Raw genomic sequence first — 25,814 nt, forward strand, 5'->3', positions numbered from 1 at the left:
GCTGATGTATTTGCTACTTTTTTCTTTTTACTGAATTTTAGAGGTTCTCAAATGTTCATGTTGTATAGCAGCAAAAACATATTTTAAATGAATTCAGTTTTCTACAGTTTTTTTTCCCATTTTCTACAGGAGTGGATCAGTAATTTATATTAGATAGCTAGTTTAATACCCCAGTGATTTAATACCTCTCATCATTTAAAGTGACTCCCACCTTAGGTACAAATTCAGGAAACAAACATTCTATATAATAGATAGATGATATATAGGCCCTGGAAACCTGTTCTTAATTCATCTTATCCCATAGGTCCTAGATGTAGAATAGCTATAAACATTTTAATAATAAGAACATAATTATATAATATTAATATTAATATGAGGTCTAGATTATGACTTCCAATGTATTTTAGTGTATCTGTTGAAATATTTGCAGAATTGAACACTTGAGACTGAATGAGTTAAAAGGAATATCATTGACTCCTATCATTGCCATTTTCCACTGGTATTTGTGTTCTTACCTGATTATCATTTCTACGGTTGAAAGTCTGTAGATTGCAACTCTCTAGGCATTATTTCAAATGAATTTATTGTGAAACCTGTGTTATTTAGCTAATTTGTTCTTAGTGGACATGCTATTGGTGTTATTATATCTGTTTCTGTGGTTCTTTCATATTCTTGGCAACAAGGATGACTATTAAACTCATATGGATTAAATGATGTACATGTAGTTGACTTTCTTGAATGGTTTTATTTTATTGTTTTCTGCATCAGTGATTTTAATAAAGACAAACAGGCTTCTGAGCAAGAAAAAACTCAGTGGTCTAGTCCTTCAGCAAGGTTCTGTAGGTACCTAGTGGAGGGTAAGCACTGAGACTGTGGAGAGCACCTTGTCTTCCACACAGCTCCCCAACCCTCCGTGTTTAGGCAAAGATGAGTCTTGCTCTTGTTTCCTTTTGGGAGGGATATAGCCACTGAGGTGAGAGGCCAAACTCTGTTTTTCCTGAGATGGTTTTACTTTAAGCTTCATTTTCTTCTTGTCAGGATCATGCACAACAGCATGCCTCATGCAGCTTTGTTTTGTTGCAAATGTTTTGCCCCAGCCAGTGTGTTCACACACAAACGGGCGCTTTGCTTCACAGAAATAGAGAATATGGCTCTGGAGACTGAACGCAGTTGTGTAGGTTCTCCCACAGCCTTCTCTTGGGCATTGACACACGTGCTGTTCTGGGGCAGAGTTTTCATGTGTTGCTTCAGGCAATCTTTGTGTTTAAATGTTTTCTGACATACTTCACATGATATTTCCTCTTTGTTTCTCTCACGTGTTTTAGAAGTTCTGTCCATGTTTTTGCCACAAAGGAACATCCCTTTTGACATATATAGCCCTCACGGACCTTTCCGTGTCTTTTGAGCCTACTGGGCCAGATAAAGTGCTTCCCGCACCCTTCCTGGGGACACCCGAATGGGGGGTCATTGGTATGTTCGCACTGAGAGGCCTACTTGCAGCCTTCAAAATTACATACGTACTGTTTTTGCTGATTTTCATGTTTGTGTTCAAAATGTTAGTTTCTTCAAGTTTGATTTTATGTTGAATTTCTGATCACAACCATTAGCTGTACAAACAAACAGTTTTTCTCCAGTATGAATCAGGATGTGGCGACTCAGATGGTAGTCTCTGAGGAAGGCCTTGCCATAGCCTTGGTAGTCATAAGCAAACCGTCTCTCCCCGGTGCGCTTGCACAGGTGCGCGTCTAGCTTCCAGGCCTTGTTGTAACTGGCGCTGCAGACCGGGAAGGAGCTGATGAACCGCCTAGGGAGCACAGGGGACCGTGCGGGAGCGGGTGGAGCAGGCCGCTGGGCTCTCCCCCGCTACAAAAGGCGTCTGCGGAGCTGCTCAAAGAGGACTGCGCTCTGCAACCAAGGCCGACTGCTCCAGGGTGCCTGGGTCCCTGCCCACGAGGTCAGGCTCACGGTAGACGCTCCCACCCACTGCCTGGAGTACTTCCTGGAGCCTTGAATGGTTTTATTTGATTTCACCTTGATCTCTGTTTAGAATCACCAGATTATTTTTGAGTTGAATAAAATAAGCCAAGAAATTTCAATTTATGACACTATTGCTGCTTGTCTTGGTATACAAGCCAAAATTTTCAGATCTTAGAGTAATCATTTCTTACTGCCTTTTTTTTTTCTTACTGCCTTTTTTAAAGACACATACAATTCCAAGAATCTGTTATTTTTTCTAACAAATGATCCTAAAGTATGATATAAATATATTTTTTCTAAAATATTTCACTTTATTAGACTGGAATAAAATCTTAAAAGGAATAACATTTATTATTTATTTGCTCAATTTACTTCTTTTAAGATTTCTTCATCACAAAAATAGATTGTGTCTGATCTACACATGAGAAATTCATGGCTCAAAGTTGCTAAATAACCTTAAAACATTCCATAAAATAGAATATACCATTAATATACACAAAGAAAAATTAATAACCATAAAAATAGTTCAGTAACTGAAAAATATATAAATTAAAATAATAATGATATATAATTTACCACCCTTTAAATAAGGCATTATATTTTGAGATATGAACCAGTCAATAACCCTTATACACTGCTAATAGGAGTTTATTGGTCTAGCCATTTGGGAAAGCAGTTTGGTTATATTTCATAATGTACCCACAAATAAATGATTAAGTAAATTATTATTATATGGTGGAACATTTCGCTGGCATCAAAATGTTATTTTCAAAGATTATTAAATTATATGGTGAATACTTGAGATTACATTAAGTGGAAAGATCATTCATTGCTCTACATGTTAAAATATAATCCTAAATATTTTAAATACTAGGAGGAAAAATATGAGTGTATTAATGGTATTATGGAGGGCTAATGGATGATTTTGATTTTGCATTTCTGTGTTTTTAAAATTTCTTTAATAAATGGGTACATAGTACTATTAAACTTATAAAAGCAAAGATGATTCTTAGATCTGGAAAATCATAATTATTAGTTACTCTCTACAGTCTCAGCTACCTACAGTGTTTCATGTCTGCCACTCTCTGCCCCATCTGGCTTTTTCTTCTTTCTCTGCAAAACAGCTTTCTCTGATTCAATATATAGTACACTTGGCCTAAATAGGGATGCTTCAGTTTTATCATTGTACCACCTTCCAGTACAAGTATCCAAAGAGTGTTTTAAATTTGAGTCTTAATTTTTCAGACAAAGAATCTAGTGTTAGTGTGAGAATTGGCACACTAATGTGGGAATGTGGAAGATCTTCTAACTTGCTACCCATTCCAGAGAAGGAGGAAACTCTTTCAAAAAAATTTTTTTGATTAGTGCATTATAGTTACACCTAATATTTGGGTTCATTTTGACATAATTATACAAGCATGGAATATAATTTGCTCCACTTTCATCCCAGGTACTTCCCCTTCTTTCTCCCTATTCCCTTTCCTGTATCCTACCAGTCTTTCTTCTATTTATTTATAGTTTTAAAATTAGTATTAATTAATTTATAATAATATAAAGGTGGAATTCACTGTGGTATGTTCTTGAAGGTACATAGGATGGTTTGGTCAGTTCTACTCCACTGTTCCTCCCTTTTCTTATCCATTCTCCCTCCACATCAATTCCCTTCCTTTACTTCACTGAGCTCTTCTATTTTCATGGAATCCCCTGCTTTTTTTTCTTATTTACTCAAGCTTCTGCATATGAAAGAAAACATTCAGCCCTTGACATTTTGAGTCTGGCTTATTTCACTTAGCATGATGTTCTCTAGTTCCATCCATTTACCAGCAAATGCCATAATTTCATTCTTTTTTATGACTGAGTAAAATCCCATTCTATAGATACAGCACATTTTCTTTATCCATTCATATGTTGACAGGCATCTGGGCAGGTTCCATGAAAGCTATTGTGAAGTGTGCTGCTATGAACATTGAAGTGGCTGTATCCCAGTAGTATGCTGATTTTAGATCTTTTGGATACCTATCAAGGAGTAGGATAGCTGGGTCATATGGTGGTTCTATTCCTAGTTTTTTGAGAAATCTTAAGGAAGAAACTCTTAAAAATAAACTGTTGGGTAATTTTCCCAAGAGAAATTCTCTCAGAAATTCATCCTGTGAACTTAATAAAGTATATGAACAAAAAATTATGTCCACAAATGTTGTAGTGATTGAATGTCTCATCAAAGCCCATGTTCCACCTGAATCTTCAGAATGTCACCATATTTGAAAATAGGGTCTTTGCAGATATAATTAAAATCTTGAGATTAAGTCTGTAGAATCCAAATGACAGTAATCATTGAGGATCCTTGAGAGAATTTCTTTTGGACACAGGGTCTTGCTATGGTTGCTCAGGTTGTTCTCAAAATTTATGGGCTCAAATTGACTTCTGCCTCCACCTCCTAATATAGCTGGAATCATTGGTGTTTGCCACCTCACTCAGCCAAATTTTTATTTTGCAGTGCTGAGAATCAAACCCAGGACCTGACACGGGACAAGTGCTCTACCACTGAGCTAAACCCCCATCCCTGAAGAGTCTTGATTGGAGTAATTTAGAGGCAGTACTATAGTCAAAAACTTTTTTTTCTCCTGTCTAAGAAAGAGCTCTTGGGCTGGGGATGTAGCTTAGTTGGTAGAGTGCTTGCCTAGCATGCACAAGGCCCTGGGTTTAATCCCCAGCACCACAAAAAAAAAAAAAAAAAAAAAAAAAAAAAAAAAAAAAAAAAGCTCTTTAGTGCATGCCAGCTTACTCATCTGGACAACTTAGTGAGACCCTGTCTCAAAAAGGTCTAGTAATTCAGTGCTTCTGCACCCCTAGGTTGGAGCCCCAGTACTACTCCCACAAAAATAAGAAAAACCTCTTAGCTTTTAAATATCTTAACCATTTTGTAAATTTGCTACTAGTTTAATTTGCATGAGAGCATTCTGATTTTCTTTTGTATTTCTTCATAGTGCTTTTCAGTAGAAGATGCTTAGTGTTTGTTATTGAATGAGTGAATGAATGCAAGCCCACTGCCCTAAATGAGGAGATGAAACATAAATATCTATTGACCTAATTTAGTGAAAAGAGAATTCTCTGTGCAAGGCCATCTGTGCTGAGTACCAGGCAAGAGGTTCCAACAATAGTTTACTATAAGAAGAGTATCATTTTCAGTAGGGTAAGAAAATCTTCATCAAATATAAGTAGAATTTGAGTTGGGCCCTGAAAGGAAAGTTTCAGTTAAAAATGGAAAGGAAGTAGGGGTTATTGAAATAGTTTGTCATTTTAATACCTCTACATTCCTGGTCATGGTTTAGAAAAATTTTTTTTCCCTTTTTTCTGTTTGGATAAATCTGAAATCTTCATTTTATCAACTATTTCTCCAAGGAGTTCAGGACCATCTTATTTCCCTTGTTCTTTGACCCATGCATCTTTGTCATGCTTCTCTATTAAAAGACTGTTCAGTGCCTGTCTTTGGACCTTCAAAGCAGCATCCTACATCTGCAGTGCTCTTCTTTCTGAGACTTCCCTCTCCTATAATCTCCATCTTGTCAGCCAGAGTTAACCTGAGCCGTAAATGATTTGGAGTTCCCAAGCTCTTTTCTCTTTACCACCATGTACTTTCTTTGTTCCCAAGTCTAAAATGTACTTCCTTTTGAATTTAGTGTATGCATTTTCATTTTTACAATATGTGCTTTAAAAATATTTTTAGTTATAACTTACATGTAGTAAGGTGAAAGTATAATGTATGTTTTTTAAAACTAATTTTTAAGCTAATAAACAACATTTACTTTTAAGCTACTGAATGCACTCCAAAGAAAATACAATGACTTGTATTAGTAGTGAAGAAAATCCTGCATCTCTATCTTCAAGGCTCAGTTCAAGTGTTACCTTCTTTCTTATGACCATCTAGAGTTCCCTGGCTACCCCTCCCTTGAGTACTGTTGTTTATGCTCTTTAGACCTGTCCTTCTTCCTTGCTGGTTGTTTACCCATCTTTTATATACACTTTTCAGAATGAAAACCAATATTATTCACTACTTAACTTCCAGCTTTACTGCCCTTGTTTATAGAAAATACTTAATAAATGTTTGTCAAATGAGCTGAATTTGTGTTTATCACTTTTAAAAGCAAGAAAGAAACACCTGTATTGGTTTCCTGTTTTTATTGTGATATTTGCCTTAATTAAAAGTTACTGTAGGAGTACTTAGTATGGTAAAATGCATTTATAAGATGGTTTGTTTCTCTTTAAATTTAAGGTGAAGCAGAGTATCCTACAGCTTTCTCTGCTTCTGGTTTAGATAGAAGGTAAATCTCTTCCTTTGTGGTAAGTGTTCTTGAGCCTGTCCAAGTACCAAGACTATTCTCAGGAGTGCCTAATTCTTCACATAGCAAGATTGTACAAGTTCTGTATAATAATGGTTTTTTCTCATATCAAAAATTATCTAAGTATTGTTTGATCACATTTATTATTTTCACACTTAATTATTTAAATAATTTCAATATTGCTTTTTCCCTTCTATGGGTTGATAAACTTAGGTATAAATAAATTGCCTACCACTAAAGAGTAATAATGGATATGAACAAAATGTTGCTTGATATAATTTCAGGTGATTAAATTAGATAATCTCCCTACTTCCAGCACTGAAGGCTCTGAAGTTCTGTGAATGTTTAACTCTTTGACCATTTGCATAGTCAGTAAAATAATCTGGCAAAATGAACTTTCTTTGGGAAAAGTGCTGGGTTACTTTCAGGCTCAAACTGTTATAACTTTTATCTAGCTCATTTGTTGTCCTGCAGGAGGGCTCTTCACAGTGGCAATGAAGCAGCATAAATTAATTTTTCAGCTTCACCAAGTTTTAATGCTTCTATTTTTGATCCTTAACTCTGGGTAGTGATTACATGGTTGTAAATACAACTGAACTCCAAATTGTTTATCCAGTCACCTTAGGGTTCTACATATTCTGCCAAACTCCAGAGAACTGTTTAGACTGCTGCACATAATGGCTCCACCTGCTGCCGTGCTGAGGCAAACATCTTCCTTCTGTATCTTCATTCCAAGTTCTCCTTTAAATGTATCCATTTTTACATTGTGCTTTTCCCCGACTTTCTTTTCCATATTTTGATATTTGAGTTTGCATTTTTTGCCGAAAGATGATTTTACCTATTAGGAAATCTTGAAATCACTGGAATGTTATCAACATTGCCTATAATTTGTATTATATAAATATGAGAATGTGTTTGGGGAGTGTAAAAATGTTATACTTTTCAGATTTTTCAATCCCTTAAATCTATATTCAAATAGGATAACCCTCAAGGAAAAAATGCTTTACTTTTGTGGTGTATGTATTAATTTCTAGTTTTCATTTCCATAAAATCTGTTTTAATTAGATTTACTGAGAGCAGTTAATCCCAAATCCAATAAGTAAAAGTAATTTTGCCCTTATTGCTTATCATTTATCTTTAAGATACTTCAATTATAAATTATAAAATAATAATAGAATACACAATGAAAAATTTGTACATCTAGTCATCTGATTGTTGATAAAATAACCAAAAACATACTTTGGAGACAAGACATCCTCTTTCAAAAATACTGCTAGGAAAACTGTATATCCATATGTAGCAGAATGAAACTAGGTATCTACCTCTCACCCTGTACAGAAGTCAACTCAAAATGGATCCAAGACCTAAATATTAGGGCAGAAACTTCACAACTGCTCCAAGGAAGCATAGGGGAAACACTTTGACTTACAGGCACAGGTAATGACTTCCTGACCATGACTTCTATAGTTCAAGAACTAATAACAAGAATTAATAAATGGGATGATATCAGATTAAAAACCTTGTGTACAACAAAGGGAACAACAGCGTGAAGAGAGAGTCTACAGAATTGGAGGAAATCTTTGCCAGCTACTCTTCCAACAGAGAATTAATATCCAGAATATATAAAAAACTAAAAAAACTCAGTACCAAACAACAACAAATAATCCATTTACTAAGTGGGAAGATGAACTGAACAGTACAAATTGTAAACTATTATATGAAAAAATGTTCAATATCCTTAGCCATCAGGGAAATGCAAATTGAAACTACATTGAGATCCCATCTCACCCCAAAGTGGCAATCATCAAGAATACAAATGAGAATAAACAGTGGTAAGGATGTAGGGAAAAGGGACTCGTATATACTGTTGGTAAGAATGTAAATTGGTATAGTCCTATGGAAATCAGTATGGTGGTCCCTCAAAAAACTAAAATTAGAACTAACATGATCCAGCTATAATATAACTTCTTGGCATTTATCTGAAAGAATTAAAGTCAGTATACTTTAAAGATGCATGCATACCCATGTTTATTACAGCATAATTCACATAGCCAAGTTATGAAATTATCCTAGGTGTCCATCAACAGATGAGCGAATAAAGAAAATATGGCATATATATACATAATGGAGTTTTATCCAGCCAAAAAGAATAAAATTATGTCATTTGAAAGAAAATTGATGGAAGTGATGGAAAGTGTTATGTTAGGCAAAGTAAGCCAGACACAGAAAGACAAGTATTGTATGTTTTATTTTATATGTGGAAACTAGAGGTGGGAAAAAGGACATCATGAAAGCATAAGGGAGACCATTAGGGAAGGGAGTTAGCCAGAGGCAGGAGGAGAGGGTAAAGGAAGGGGTTGAGGAATGAAATTGTTAAAATTACATTATATGCGTGTACAGATATGCCACTCTGAAACCCACTATTTATAATTAATATGCACCATAAAAATGCAAAAAAACCCAATATGACCACATTGTACAAAGTATGAAAAAAGAAAAAAATTCACCATCTTAAACAATCATCATTATTTAGATGATTAGGGAACCTTCAGCAGTCATAGTTTTGCCAAGTTATGATTGGTAAAAACATAGTCTTATAGTCGTGCTAGTTGTGAACTTATTACCTCTTTCCTCCACAGTCACCATCATATAATGCTCTGCCAAAATGGGTCTGTGACTTTTTATTTTTCCTTTGACAGCTAGCAGGATGTTAAACCTTGTCGGTAGAGGGCACTAGAGAAACATTGCAAGAGGAAGGGGTTTTCCTTCCTGGTTCTGGTGTGCTTGCTGGGCAGCTTCTCGGGTGCCAGTTTCCACGTGGCTTAAGAGTGTATGACTCCTAGCACCCAACTCCTACAGTTTGGTCAGCAGCATCATACCTTTATGTGATCAGTTTTTTCTGGCACATTGGAGGGCAGAATTCTGACAAGTTCTGAAGTGTGAATTTTCAGCAAGCTCTGCAGGCATAGGAGCACAGCAGCGTCTCCACTGTTCAATGAATCATAAGTGATGTCCTTTCCAGCAAGGTCTGCATCTCAGTCCTGGGGGAACCTCCCTCTTCCTTTAGTCCTCTTTCACAGTTTTAGGAGGTAGTGACTTTCCTTCACACCTGCTATTCTTTTATTCCCTTTACTTTTTACTGGTTCCAGTTCCCTCTTCTAGTTAATAATACTTCCTGTTCAGATGACTCTATGGTTTACCTCTTTTGATGGAAAACTAATTTATACCAATTTAAGTCACTAATCATTTTATGTGTATTATTATTATTATTATAGGTGCTAGGGGTTGAACCAAGGGCCCACACATGTAAGACAAATGCTCTACCACTGAGCTGCATTCGCAGCCCTGTGTGTATAATATTATTAAGTAAAATTAGCTATTATTTATATTGCCCCTTAATTACAAAATAATTTTATATCTGTTCTTTAAATCAGCTTTTTAAAAACAGCTCTTTATTCTTTTTGACTTTCTATTCATAGCTAATTTATTTATTTATTTTTGACCTTTTTGGTTAATCCTTTTCATGTATTTAAAAAATCATTGCCATGCTGAGGTCAGGAAGATGTTTTCCCATATCTTCTTCTAAAAGTTTTGTTTAACTTTTTATATTTAGATCTGTAGTACACCTGGAATTATTTTTGTGTAAGGAATAAGAACTTAGAGTCCAGATTCATTTTTTTCCCGTGTAAACATCCAGTTCATCTAGTACCTTTTACTGAAAAGACCATCCTTTCCCTGCTACACTACAGGATCACATTTGTCATAAATAAGGTGATTGTGAATGTTAGTTTGTTCTGGGAATTTCATCTTCCTAATTTGTCTTGATAACCAGTAGTGTAATAGTCCATTTTTTTGTTGTTGTTGTTACTCAAGATTGGCTTGGCTTTTCATGATCTTTTGCATTTTCATATAAACTTTAGAATCAGCTTATCAATTTATACCCCAAAACCTGTTGAGAGTTTTGGTATGTCTTGCATATCTTTGTTAGATTTATTCCTAGGCACGAGACATGCTTTGATATGTTGTAAATTATTTTTTCAGTTTTAGGTTCAAGTTGTCACCCTGACTCAAGAGTGAAAAATGTTCTTAGAGTAATCCCATGTTAGAGAGATACAACCAGTGTAGCATCTCCATCTGATCTGGAAGCCCATTAGCTACCCAAATATGTAGCATTAAGTACAAAGAAAGACCCAGAAAGAAAAAGCAAGACATCCATCCAGAAGAGAAAATTCAGACTACTTTGGACTTTTCCTTAGTCACAATTAGTTTGGAAGAAACAGAACTTACAAGCTGTCGAAGGAAAGAGGGACCACAACATTCATAGCTAAGTCAATTTTTTAGCATAAAGGCAAAGGACAATAATTTTCTTGAGAACTCAGGGAATGTAGCACCTATAAATCCTTGAGAAAAGCTATATAACTTGATTGACAGACTATCAACTAGAATTTCTTTTTTAAAAACAACTAGAACAGGGAAAGAAAGCCATGGAGATAAAAACTGCTGGTAGATACTCAATCCATGTAAAGTACAGAACTGAAGCTAAAAACAAGGATGAAATACTGAGGCACCATATGATCCAAGAATTACACCCTGAGGTATATACCCAAGAGAACTAAAAACATGTATCCAAACAAAATCAGTGTATCTGTACTGTGAACTTTTATCCTACAATAAAAGGGAATGAAGTTCTGGATACATTCTATAGTATTGATAAACCTTGAAAATGTTGCACTAAGTGAAAGAAGCTTGAACACAAAAACTACATATTGTATGCTTTCGTTTATATGGAATGTCCAGAAGAGCCAAATCCACAGAGACAGAAAGTAAACCGGTGATTGCTGGGATGTGGAAAGGAGGGAATAGGCATTGACTGCTGATGGGTAAGAGGTTTCTTTTGGGACTGATGAAAATCTTCTGAAATTACAAACTGTTTCAAGATAGTTGTACAAGTCTCTTTGTTAAAAGTCACTGAATTGTAGCCATTTAAAGGGTGAACTTTATGATATGTGAATTATATGTTGATGAAGTTTTTTTAAAAAAATACAGAGATAGAAAATGTGATTTTTTTTCAGAACAAAATCATCCTTGATGTGAAATATTTAATCTTCACTAACATAGAAATGATTGCTTTAGTCAACTTTTTTATGGCTCTGACCAAAAGACCTGACAGGAACAATTTTAGAGGAAAAGTTTTATTTGGCCATCTTGGTTTCAGAGGTCTCAGTCCATAGACGACTGACTCCAGTGCTCTGGGCACAAGGTGAGGCAGAACACCATGGTAGAAGGATGTGGAAGAGGATAGCAGCTCAGAAAATGGCAATCAGGAAGCAGAGAGCTCAAGGCATACTACCAGTGACCTGTCTCCTCCAGCCACACCCTACCTGCCTACGGTTATTGCCCAGCGAAAGTTAGGTCAGATTCATTCCATTGTTCTTCTCTTATCCTAACCCCAACCCCCTTCATCTGTTCCACCCATCTTCCTTTTATTTTGACAGAATTCCCCCACCCCTTTTCCTTTTCTCTTTCTCTTTTTTTCCTTCCTTATTTTGGACTAACTTCCACATATCATACCAAATACTTCTGAGTTTTATTCTGAGATTCAGGTAAGCTACTTGGAAAGAGTTGATCCTTTTGAATTTTGCCTATATGATTTGTTAGGTATGGCTGCAAGAGAGCTCAGTTAAGTGCTAATTAATTCTCTATTACTGAGAGAAAGGCCATCTTGGTTATCCAATGCCAGGGAAATAAGAATTCTGCTATTCTGGCTCGTGGCAATAGATGCTGTTTCTGCCCATGTGTGAGTACCATGTACTGTTCCCTCCAGTCTTTTCAGATTGTTCTTTACTGGCTTTAGGGTAGTTTCCTCATATGTGTACATTGATCAGTCTTCTGCTGAATAGGTAAGGGGTGCCTTTATAGATTTCTAGAGTTCTTTCTCCATGAATCTGTCTCTAAGCTACTCCCTCCTGTGAAATCCAGTCACCTTGATCTTTCTGAACTCTAGGCTCTTTTTCCTCATCTCTGGGAGTCTGCCAGACTCCCTCCCCTTGGGTATTTCCTTCCTATGCTATGACCTGAATACTCTAGGCAGTGTGCTAGGGCAGTCATAAGAGTCATCATTTGTTTCTTGTTTCTCAGGAATGGTTGCCTTTAATGCATTGATGTTTGTTGTCTTGAAAACTGTTTCATATATTTTGTCCTTTTTTGTCGTTATTTTACATGAGAAGTTATATCTGGTTCTTGTTTCTTTATCTTATGTGGAAATGGAAGTCTAGCAATAATCTGTTTTTTATTTGGTCTATTTAGTTATACATGACAGTAGAATGCATTTCAATTCATTGTACACAAATGGAGTACAACTTTTCATTTCTCTGTACACAATGTAGTCCCACCATTCATACAATCATACATGTACTTAGGGTAATGATGTCCATCTCATTCCACCATCTTTCCCACCCCCTGCCCCCACCCTTCCGCCCATTCCCCTCTGCCCAATCCAAAGTTCCTCCATTCTTTCTTTACCTGCCCCCTCACCTGTTATGTGTCAGCATCCACTTATCAGAGAAAATACTTGGTCTTCTGTTTTTTTTGGATTGACTTATCTTGCTTAGCATGATCTTCTCCCACTCCATCCATTTACCTGCAAATGCCATAATTTTATTCTTCTTCAAGACTGAGTAATATTCCATTGTATATATATATACCACAGTTTCTTTATCAGTCTATTGAAGGGCATATAGGTTGGTTCTACAATTTAGCTATTGTGAATTGAGCTGCTGTAAACATTGATGTGACTGCATCACTGTAGTATGCTGATTTTAAGTCCTTTGGTATAGGCCAAGGAGTAGGATTGTTGGGTCAAATGGTGGTTCCACTCCAAGTTTTCTAAGGACTCTTCATACTACTTTCCACAATGGTTACACTGATTTGCACTCCCACCAGCAATGTATGAGTGTACCTTTTCCCCCACATCCTTGCCAACACTTATTGTTACTTGTATTTTTTATAATTGCCACTCTGACTGGAGTGAGATGAAATCTTAGAGTAGTTTTAATTTGCATTTCTCTAATTGCTAGTGTTGAACATTTTTCATATATTTGTTGATCAATTATATATTGTCTTCTGTGAAGTGTCTGTTCCATTCCTTAGCCCATTTATTGATTGGGTTATTTGTATTTTTGGTGTTAAGTTTTTTGAGTTCTTCATAAATCCTGGAGATTAGTGCTCTATCCGAAGTGTGTGTGGTACAGATTTTTCCATCTTCTAAGGTTTTCTTTAATTTCTTTCTTTAGTGTTCTGTAGTTTTCATTGTAGAGGTCTTTCACCTCTTTTATTAGATTGATTCCTAAGTTTTTTTTTTTTTTCCTGTAGGCTTTCCCTTCCCATTATTGTTTCCTTTGCTGAGAAAAAGCTTTTTAGTTTGAATTCATCTCATTTATTGATTCTTGGTTTTATTTCTTGCACTTTAGGAGTCTTGTTAAGGAAGTCTGAAACTAAGCCAACCTGATGAAGATTTGGGCCTATTTTTTCTTCTGTTTGGTCCAGGGTCTCTGGTTTAATTCCTAGGTCCTCGATCCATTTTGAGTTGAATTTTGTGTAGGGTGAAAGATAGGGGTTTAATTTTATTTTGCTGCATATGGATTTCCAGTTTTCTCAGCACCATTTGTTGAAGAGGCCATTTTTTTTCCATTGTACTTTTTTGGCACCTTTGTCTAGTGTGAGATAACTGTGCTTATGTCAGTTTGTCTCTGTGTCTTCTATTCTGTACCATTGGTCTACCTGTCTATTTTGGTGCCAATACCATGTCATTTTTGTTACTGTGGATCTGTAGTATAGTTTAAGGTCTGGTATTGTGATGCCTCCTGCTTTACTCTTCCTGCTAAGGATTTCTTTGGCTATTCTGGGTCTCTTATTCTTCCAAATGAATTTCATGTTTGCTTTCTCTATTTCTATGAGGAAAAACATTGAGATTTTAATTGGAATTGCATTGAATCTGTAAAACACTTTTGGTAGTATGACCATTTTGAAAATATTAATTCTGCCTTTCCAAGAACATGGGAGATTTTTCCATCTTCTAAGGTTTTCTCTAATTTCTTTCTTTAGTGTTCTGTAGTTTTAATTGTAGAGGTCTTTCACCTCTTTTGTTAGATTGATTCCTAAGTCTTTTTTTTTTTTTTTTTTTTGAGGCTATTGTGAATGGGGTAGTTTTCCTAATTTCTCTTTTAGAGGATTCATCACTTATGAATAGAGATGCATTAGATTTATGGGTGTTGATTTTATATCCTGCTACTTTGCTGAATTCACTTATTAGTTCTAGATGTTTTCTGGTGGAATTTTTGGATCCTCTAAATATAGAATCATGTCATCGGCAAATAGTGATAGTTTGAATTCTTCTTTTCCTATTCATGTCCCTTTAATTTCTTTTTTCTCTCTGATTGCACTGGCTAGAGTTTCGAGGACTATGTTGAATTGAAGTGGCAAAAGAGGGCATTCTTATCTTGTTCCAGTTTTTAGAGGGAATGCTTTCAATTTTCTCCATTTAGAATGGGCTTAGCATAAATAGCCTTTAAAATGCTGAGGTATGTTTCTACTATCCATATTATTTCTAGTTTTTTGAACACGAAGGGGTGCTGTATTTTGTCAAATACTTTTTCTGCATTTATTGAAATGATCAGAAGATTCTTAATTTTAAATCTATTGATGTGATGAATTACATTTATTGATTTCCGTATGTTGAACCAACCGTGCATCCTGGGATGAACCCCACTTGATTATGGTTCACTATCTTTTTAATATATTTTTGTGTGTGATTTGCCAGAATTTTATTAAGAATTTTTGTATCTATGTTCATCAGGGATAATCATCTGAAGTTTTCTTTCCTTAATGTGTCTTTGTCTAATTTTAGTATCAGGACGATTTTAGCTTCATAGAATGAGTTTGGAAGGGTACCCTCCTTTTCTATTTCATGGGATACTTTGAGGAGTATTGGTATTATTTTTTCTTTGAAGGTCTTGTAGACCTTAGCTGAGTTGTTGTTTTTGTTTGGAAGATCTATCCAGAGGTGAGAGAGATGTGTTGAAGTCACCCAGTATAATATTGTCTGTTTGATTCCTGAAATTGAGAAGGGTTGGTTTGATGTACATAGATGTTCCAATGTTGGGGGCATAAACATTTACATTTGTTATGTCTTATTGATATGTGATTTCCTTAAGCTGTATGAAATGTCCTTCTTTATCCCTTCTGACTAACTTTGGCCTGAAGTCCACTTTATCTGATATGAGGTTGAAAATCCCTGCTTTTTTACGCAGTCGGTGCATGACATGTTTTTTTCCCATCCTTTCACCTTCAGTCTGTGGATGTCTTTTTATATGAGATGAGTCTCTTGAAGGCAGCATATTGTTGGGTCTTTTTTTTTTGTTTTTTTGTTTTTTTTTTAATCCAATCTGCCAGTCTGTGTCTTTTGATGGATGAGTTTAGGCCATTAATACTCAGGGTTATTATTGAGATATGATTTGTATTCCTGGTCATTTTGGCTTATTTTTGGTTTTTAACTTGACTTGGTTTCTCCTTTGATTGACATTTCCTCTAGTGTAGTTCCTCCCTTTGCTGACTTTTATTGTTTTTCATTTCCTCCTCATGGAATTTTTTGCCAAGAAGGTTCTGTAGTGCAGGCTTTCTATTTGTAAATTCTTTTAACTTTTGTTTATCATAGGAGGTTTTTATTTCATCATCAAATCTGAAACTTAGTTTTGCTGGATATGATTCTTGGTTGGCATCCATTTTATTTCAGAGCTTGGTATATTTTGTTCCAGGACCCTACTAGCTTTTAGGGTCTGGGTTGAGAAATCTGCTGATATCCAAATTGGTTTCCCCCATATGTAATCAGATACTTTTCTCTTATGCCTTGGTGTGGATATGTTGTAATTTTGTACATTTGGGGTCCTGTAAGCCTCTTGTATTTGATTTTCCATTTCTTTCTTCACGTTTGGGAAATTTCTCATACTATTTCATTGAATGGATTGCTCACTCCTTTGGTTTGTATCTCTGTGCCTTCTGGTATTCTTATAGTTCTTAAATTTTGTCTTTTCTTGTTATCCCATGATTCTTGGGAGTACTGATCATGATTTCTTACTATCTTCTCTATGTGGTCAGCTTTATTTTCAGGGTTAAGTATTTTGTCTTCATTGTCTGAGGTTCTGTCTTCCAAGTAATCTCTTCTGTTGGTTATGCTTTCTATTGAGTTTTTAATTTGGTTTATTGTTTCCCTCATTTCAAGGATTTCTGTTTCTTTTTTTCCCAGAGTCTCTTTCTCTTTAATGAAGTAATCTTTTGTTTCCCACTTTTGCTCTTTTAACTCTTTATTGAAGTGTTCTTTTGTTGCCTGCATTTGCTCTCTCATATCATCCTTTACTTTGCAGATCATTTTAATTATGTACATTCTGAACTCCTTCTCTGACATTTCTTCTACTGTGCTGTCAATGGATTCTATTAATAGCATCTTGGTTTGTTTGTGGTACTTTCTTCCCTTGTGTTTTCATGTTGTTCATATGTCTTCCCCTCTAGCAATGCAGATCCAAGGTATTACAGTTTCCACCCTACATATTTATAGAGTCCCTGTGGGTTTCCAATACCTTGCCTTTAAGGGGGAGATTAATATTAACAGCACCCAATGCAAATAATATGCAACCTTAAACCAAATAGCCCCTTTTAAGATGTCAACAGTTTTGTCAAAATAAAACAGAGAAGATATATTCAATTATTATACATAAATAACAGGTTTGCAATGAGGTCTACAATTTCTAATGGTAGACAAAGAGAACAGGGGAGGGTGTAAGATGTGATGTTAATAAGGTAGGAGGTGAGAATATAGAGGTACTAGATCATAGGAAATGTGAAAGAGGAATCAAAAGAGGTTGATTGTTAGCAAGAGAAAAGGGAGAAAGAAACTCCAAGGAAACAGATAAATAGGAGGAAAATAGAGTGAGTAAAAAAACAGAAAAGAAAAAACATGTAAAAAAATAAAAGAATCAACAACAAAATTATAATATATTATTTAAACCTCCCAGTCCTCAGTGGCCTGATGCATGAAAAGTACTTGATTTAAAAAATGTTGGGGTTGTGAGAACAGGAAATGAAAAAAGAAAAAATGAAGTAGGGGAAGAGTCTTGAAGGAAAATTAAACAATTGTTTCTATTGGAGTTCAATATTTTCTATGCTTCCCTTCTCATTTGATAGGTGAAGTTGTCTGGAGTTTGCTGCTAACTCCACGTGGAAGTTACTAAGGTTGGAGTATTAGACTTGGAGGAGGGACTCTTGGAGGCAGGGTATACCAATTGCCAGTCCCACTGGAAGACTGTGCTCCAGGACTCTCCTATGGGGTCTACTCGTGTGACACAGGAACCTGGTCTTAGCCTCTTACCTTGCTTGTGGACCACACAATTTAGTCTCTAAATTATATATCTCCTGCCCCCACCTTTTCAACATCCTAGTCAGGAACCTCTCTCCCCAGAGGTCCTGAGGGGTGAGCATCAAGACATACAGCCTGTTGCAGAAAACAGTTCTGTTTTGGCAGATCAGGATGAGGCATTGAGAGTTGTGGGCCAGCCATGTAGCTGTAAGTGCTGGGACAGCGATGGTGGCTGGCGGTGGTTGGGAGAGTGGGAATTGAGTAGCTGGAGGTCCCTGTTGATTGCCAAACTGGGACAGACCAGGTGATCAGTGGATGTTCTACTGGGGAAGGAGTCATCTACCAGGCTGATGTTGGGTTCCGGCAAGTGCTGCCTGAGTTGTCTTGGATCCCAGTGGGTGCCAGACTGGTTGGCTGGATGAGCTGGGATCAAGATACCCTTTCACCCTCTTCCAACCTACCCACCCCTTGCAAGACCTTTTCCTGCCTCTGCAGGTGCTATTAGCACACCTAGCAGGGATATCTCAGAGGTAACCAAACCTGCAGAGACATTGGTGAGTACTGTCAGGTCCTAGCTGTTATCCCTAGATGGAAGTGACCATGTCCCTAGTTGTTGTTGGTGGCGGCGGCTAACCTGTAGGTACCTTGATACTGGGCTACTAGTCTCTGGCCAGTGCCAAGATGGAAGCTGTCCCAACTGAAGATGGTGGTGGTGGCAGCAGAAGTGTCCCAAGATGGAGGCAAGGGCTTTCAGAGATGGGACAGCTAGGGCAGGCCATGCAGTGGCATTGGGCAGCCTGTTTGGGGATGCACTTCTGTGGCAGGAGGTACTATGGCAGGTGTTTGTCTCCCAGCCCTGTCTGGTGTCCCACAATGGAGACTATCACATGGAGGGAGGTTTGGAGGCGGCTTCAGTGTCCCAAGATGGAGGCTGCCACACATTGATACCTAGGGAGCTGCAGTGTGGCACTTCCACATGGGACTGTGGCAGTGGATCCATGGGGTGGGTGGGTGCAATAATCTTTTAACACCTTTTTTTTTAGAATTTGGCTCCAGATTTCTAAATAACTTGCACATTCTATTTCTGGATCTGTAAATTTAAGATATTGTCTGTTCATTTCTAGTAAATGGATGGATCTGGAGACTATCATGCTTAGTGAAATAAGTCAATTCCCCAAAATCAAAAGTGGAGTATTTTCCTTAATACTTGGAAGGTAAACCACAATAAGGGGGCGAGGGAAGAAAAGTGCAATACATTAGACAAAGAGGAATGGAGGGAAGGAGTCCAACTAGAAATAGGAAAGACAATAGAATGAATCTGACATAATTTTCCTATTTACATATATGAAAAATCCTAAGTGAATCCCACCATTGCATACATCCACAAGAATGGATCCTAATTATAATAATATATAAATGTGTATGTATGATTTTATCAGAACTGATTCTACTGTCATCTATAAAAGAATCAATTAAAAAAAAAAGATACTGTCTCTTGTCTCCCAGTTATAGTGGTTGGGGATTTAGTTTTCCTGTGCCATCTGCTTTAGCCCACTACATTTTCTCATTAAAATCAAAGCATAACATTTTTATCAAATAAAGTAGTTAGGATGTAACATCAATAATATCAGTGTGACTATGTAAATAATAGTGCACGTTGGTAACAATTCTTTATATGTAGGCATTTTTGTTCTTTATAGTTAACAATTGCATCGTGTTGGCACAACTATGTAATCATTGGAAAAAGATACAGTTGAGTGATATTTCTACAGCATACTAGGAAAAATTTTAAATGTAAATATTTAAAGACATGAAATCATAAAAGGAGAAGAAAATAAGGGTAAATTAATTTCTCTATAGCCTTAGCGAAGGCCTTTCTAAAACCATAACTAAAAAAAATATAAAATCAATAAGAGATTAATAAATTCTATTACATAAAACAATTAAAAATTATAGTACAAGATGTCATAAGTAAAAAAGAGAGTTTGCAACTCATAATGTAGGCTAATATTTCATTTACAAGAAGGGCTCCTTCTTATAGAAGAAGAAAAGACCAGTAAAGAAAGTGGCAAATGACAGGAATATTCAGTTCATAGGCAAAGAAATGTCCCTAAGCATATGCAATGATCCCTATGCTCATTCATGAGAGAGAGGACAATGCATTTATATATTCTTTTAATCCTTTTTTGCTCAATATATTGATTCACTCTGACTTGACAGTCTCATTTTTTTGGGAGTCTGTTTTACAGATGAAACTGTACATGTTTACACAAACACACAGACACGTATATACACAGTAGTTCTTGGTATTTAGGGAGATTGGTTCCAAGACCTTGCCCCAGTGAATACTAAAATCTGCAGATGCTCAGTTTCCTTATTTAAAATGGCATGGTATATGCATATAATCTTTGATACTATAATCCCACATATTTCAATCATCTGCTACTTGTAATACCTAATATAAATTCTGTCTAAATAGTTGTTATATTGTACCATTTGGGGAATAATGACAAGAAAAAAGTCTGTACATGTTTAGTACAGACACAAATTTTTTAAAATATTTTCAATCCTTGGTTTGTTGAACCTACCAATGCAGAGTTCATTAATATGGAGGACTAATACTATATGGTTATTCATTACAGTATTGAATGTAATGGTAAGAATTGGAAATAAACTATTCAGCATTAGAGGTCTGGTTCACTAAACTATAGTACAGATTTTCCAACACTTTTATACAGTGCCCAACAACATTTTGTGTAAACTTTTTAACATATAAAATTGCCTATCTTTTTTTTTTTTTTTCTTTTTCTTCCTATAAATTTCCTGCAGTTCTTGGTTCTCCTACTTTGGCTTGAACTGGGTGGTCTGTGTTTTTTTTGTACAGCAGTCATCTTGGTCCTTTTCTTTACTTTCTCCTTTTTGCAGTACCTGTTTCTTAGATCTTGTTGTCTTTACAAGTATAATTTTTTTATTTTTGTTTGTTTTAAAATGCCTTTATTATACTTTCAGTTGTTAATTTGTCTTCATATTAGAACCTATGTTGAAAATCATTCACTTGGAATTTTGAAGGTATTATGCCACTTTATTCTACCCACAATCAAATTTATAAAATACCCTTTAGCCATTTCTTTTCCCATTTTACCTACTTATTTCTGCCATTGGGGTTTATATTTTTCCTTTGCTGTTCATATTGAACTTTGTTTTTGCAAAGAAGAAAGTGAAAATCAGATAAGGTTCATTACCTTTCATGTTTTACTGGGAACTAAAAAACTTACCAGAAAAATGAAATCTTAAAAAGACATGAAAAAAAATACAGATTCCAGTTTGTTGCTTTTCAATTCCATATACAAAATTAGCTCAGGTCTATGTATTTTCATACCACTTTCATGAACCACACTTTCAGCATCATTGATACAGTCTGTCTTCTCTAACTCATTTATTGTTGTATCTTCTTTCTGAGATTCTTTTCTTGCTTGCTCTCTTAGAATTTAGAATTTTCTTTAGTGGATGTGCTATGGAAAATTCTTAGTTTCATTTGTCAGAAAGTATCTTTGTTTTACTTGAATTCTTGTAAGAAATTTTTGTTGAGTACAGAATTATTTTTTGGTACCTTGAAAATAACCTTCCCACTGTCTTTTTGAGACGTTACTCATTTAATTATTGGTAAGGGCCAAATGAATGTGTCTTTCTTTAAGTGTTATTGATTAATCCATATATCCTCTTGTGTTTTTCTCTTCTAGGGAATACAGTGAGTAACCTGATTATGATCATACCTCCAATTTTGGGTGCAATTCAGAGTATTCGAGATGGACTAGAAAAGCGGTACATTGGTTCTTATTTAGCACTCACAGGTATGTATAACATTGCATCTGAAAAAAAAATGTACAATGTGCAGGTGGGCTGTTTTTCATTTCTAAAAGCAGTTTTCAGCATTGTGTTATTACACAACATATCCTGAAACTTAAAAACTTAAAACTCCATAAACCTTGCCAGTGAATTGAACTACATGTTGAATGAACTATTTTTTAATTACAGAATATTTCAAGCAAACATCTCTTAAAACTCAGCTTTGTCAGATCTTAACATTTTGTAATATTTGTTTCAAATCTGAACTTTTTCTATTTCAAGGGACTATATTAGAGCAGATAAAATTGGAACTTCTTTTGTATTTCTGCCTGATTCACCCTTAGCCTCCCAACCCCACCCCCAAGAGCTAACCTCTATCCTGAATTCTATCCTTGTAACCTTTTTTGATTCTTATAACTTTCTCAGATGCTTTTATGTACATACTACACACATGTATCCTTAAATGTATGCATAATATTTTTAAAGTGCATATAGTATGGTTTTGCATAGTTTTATACTTTTTGGAAATAATGCCCTACTATATTTAACCTTTTGCAATTTATTCATATTTCTCCACTTGCCTGTGAGGGAGACATTGTCTTAGTTATCTTTGTACCCCCATGGTCCTCAGTAAATGGTGAATGGATGGATGAATCAACTTTACCAGGGCCTAAGGTGGGGAAAACACTTCTGTCATGTTCTTGCATCATCATGATAAAGAAAAAAAAAAGTGAAGGAAGTGGGTTCTAGTTTATTTTTTTAATCTAACTCTCTAAACATTTGTTTTATATAACTCTAAACACAATTTTTTTTGTTTTAGCTCACTTTGGGGGTATTATTAATACAAGGACAGAAAGGACTTCTAATTATCACAAAATAGTAAACTAGTATATCATGTCATATTCTATTGTAATTAAATTAATCATTGAATATGAGAGACTTCAGAATCTTTTACTCATTTGAATAGAGTTTTTGATTTATCTCAAAAAGAAGACACCCATAAATAGGCCTTAACTTTGTATCTTGGTTTAACAATGTTTATAAAATACAATCAAATCATATTAAAAACTTTATTAGTCTGACCAAAGGGAGCAGTCTTGAATTAGGAAACTTGTAAGCCACCCAAAACCTTTACTCTGTACATAAAATGGACAGGCAAAAAAAAAAAAAGTCATGCAAAATTACTCTAAATGGAAAACAGAATCAAAACCTTTTGGCCAATGCAAATTCTTTCCACAGCTAACTGTGAAACAGAAGGAAACCATAGCACAATCCTCTTAATTGAATTAAATAGCCTTAAGCAAAGAAACAAATAAAAAATTTAAAAGGTAGAGCTGCAAGATGATAGAATAAAAATGGTTACCCACTCATATGTCCCTATGACACCAAGAATTCTGCATCCACCTACAAACAAAAGTACCTTTGTGAGAGCCTCAGAATTCAAGTAGGAGATTGGAATGGGATCCTGGTGGAGCCTAAGACCCAGGAGAGTCTTTTGAGAGTGCAGAACCAAACCCAGGTGGCAGATATACTAATTTCGCTCCTGAGTTTAAACCTAAAAAGAGCCCTGTTCCCCTAAGGGCTCTACTTAAGCCTTGAATCTACAATCAAAATCATCTGCCAAGGGTCCAGGAGGAATAATACATACTAGTGCCTTGGCAGAGAAGTTCAGTTACCTGCTGACATTGATCTTGGCAGTGGACCTGAAAGCTGCCCTGTTTTGTCCAGTCCCCCTCAGTTGTGGTCCTAACTTAGTACTACTCACACAAGGACATAGAGGGAGACTTACCCATCTCTAACAATGTATCAACTACCCACCTGTCAGAACCTCTCTGTCACATGCTTGCTAGCCTCCATCTCACAGCAGATACTGAGGTGGCCTGCTCTTAGCTCTGGTATATCTCATTACAGTCAGGGAAATCACTTGTCTCTGTTAGGAACTGCTGAGAGATGCATAACTTCTGCTCCACTAGGATGGGCTTAACAGCCTCTGTCCCATAGCAAATCTGAGGGGCCACCAGCTCCATCCCCTATTGCTGTAGTTGGGCATCTGTCACACCTATGTGGGGAACTGGAAAGCTTTCTGGACTTGAGTCCCTGGCAAGGTTTTCCACATAGCCCAGGCAACCTCCTTGGTTCTTCCATAGACCTAGGTGGCTGGGCTCTGTACTAACCTTAGAGCCCTTGTAAGGCTCGTGGCAAACCTGGTCTTAAGGCACTCTCTAGTACTAAAATGGCTTCAGTGGTCACAGGCTTACAGAATCCAAATCAGTTTGCCTAGAACTTCTGGACAGGATCAGTGAAGAAGAATAGGTACAAACAAAGCCAAGACTATGAAGACTAAACTCCCAGTTTCTCGGTGTGGAAACATCATTACACATCCAAAAGCATTATAAACAAGCAGGAGAATATGACTCACCAGTGTCAGTGACTGACCCCAATAAGATGGAGATATATAACCTTTCAAATAATTCAAAATAGTTTATTATAGCAAAACTCAGTAGACTAAGAAAATACAGAAACAGTTCATAAATTTATCAGAGAAGTTTAACAGAGAGATTGAAATGGTATTTTAAAAATTCAAAGAAATCCTGAAGTTGAAAAATACAATGAATGAAACGAAAAATGCAGTAGAGAGCTTCAACAGCAGGATTGATCACGCAGAAGAATCTGTGGACTCAAAGACAGGTTATTTGAATATATATAGTCAGAGTAGAAAAACATAATGAAAAAGAATGAAGAAACCTCAAGGAATTTATGGAATAACATCAAGAGTAAATATATGGGTCATAGGAATTCAGGAGACAGTAGAGAAAGATAAAGGGATAGAAAGTTAAAGAATTTATTATTTAAAGAAATAATAGCATAAAACTCCCAACCTGGTGAAAAGTATATCTTTCTAGTACAGGAAGGTCAAAAGTTACCATTCAGGTTAAATCTAAGTAAGAATACTCCAAGAATAATTATAATCATATTATTAAAGGTCAAAGAAGGATCCTAAAAGCAGCAAGAGGGGACCAAAAATATCCCAAATAACATAAAAAGGACTCTCAATACACCTAATTTCAGACTTCTCAGCAGGAACCAAATAGACTGGGAGAGAGTGGAATAATATATTCAAAGTACTAAAAGAAAAAAACCTGCCAAGAATATTGTACCCAGCAAACGTGTCCTTAAGAAATGAATGAGAGAGAATGATTCACAGTCAAATAAAAGCTGAGAAATTTGTCATTACTAGGCCTTCTTTACAAGAAATCCTGAAGGGGTTTTCCAAACTGGTAGAAAAGAATCAATGAGTAACATGAAATTATCTGAAGGCGTATAACTCACTAGTAAATAGTAAGTATGGAATCAAATGCAGAATGTATTGGTAGAATGTATTGCTAAAGTAATGTAATGGTAGGGTATAAACGTATGTTTAGAATGAAGGGTAAATGACAAAGCTATTAAAATAGTATTAACTCATAGTTAAATAAATTATAAAATTATGTATACTGTGACAAATTCAAAATATGTCAAGGAAAGGAGTTAAAGTATTAAGGTTTTTTGTTGTTTTATGTTATCAAACTTAAGTTTATTATTTGCTTAATATAAACCTGTAACTATAGGGTGCTTTTGGTAAACCTCATGGTAACTACAAAACAAAAACCTATACTTGATACCCTGAAAATAAAAAGCAAGGAATCAAAACATAATACTAGAGAAAAATCAACCACAGAGGAAAACAGTAAGAGAAGAAGAAAGGACATACAAAACAACCCCAAAACATAACAATAGGCAGTAGTAAGCCCTTACCTAACAATAATTATCTTGAATGTAAGTGGATTTAAATTCTCTAATTAAAGGATGTAGAGTGGCTGAATAGATTAAAAAAATAAAACCCAACTATAGTGTGCCTTCGAGAGGCTCACCTCACCTATAAGGACACACAGAATAAAAATGAGGAGATGCAGAGTGATATTCTAGTCAAATGGAAACCAAAAGAGAGTAGTGTCAGCTACACTATGTCACGTTAAAATAGACTTCGGTGCAAAACTTGTAAAAAGAGACAAAGGTGGTAATAATATAATGCTAAAGGGGTCAATTCAGAAATTAAAAAATTGTAAAATATATGCACCCAACATCAAAGCAAATGTTATACATCTAAAGGAAGAAATATACTACAAGATAATAATAGGAGACTTCAAAACCCCACTTACAGCAATGGACAGATCATCCAGACAAAATCAACAAAAAAATAGCCGATT

At 35.8% G+C, this 25,814-nt stretch overlaps 1 protein-coding gene and 1 pseudogene across 2 annotated transcripts in view; one reads left to right on the forward strand and one right to left on the reverse strand.

Annotated features, from left to right (window-relative positions):
- Acer3 (alkaline ceramidase 3) overlaps positions 1-25,814 on the forward strand; it is a 164,925-nt gene that overhangs the window by 27,624 nt on the left and 111,487 nt on the right. For both annotated transcript variants that reach the window (XM_047515803.1, XM_047515804.1), the window contains one exon: positions 21,462-21,572. In XM_047515803.1, the coding sequence (XP_047371759.1) occupies positions 21,462-21,572 (111 nt within the window). Of the gene's footprint in view, positions 1-21,461; positions 21,573-25,814 lie in introns of those variants that run through there.
- Positions 848-7,770, reverse strand: LOC124958371 (transcription factor IIIA-like; annotated as a pseudogene).

Source organism: Sciurus carolinensis, chromosome 11, assembly GCF_902686445.1.
Source record: "Sciurus carolinensis chromosome 11, mSciCar1.2, whole genome shotgun sequence".
Taxonomy (NCBI): Eukaryota; Metazoa; Chordata; class Mammalia; order Rodentia; family Sciuridae; genus Sciurus; species Sciurus carolinensis.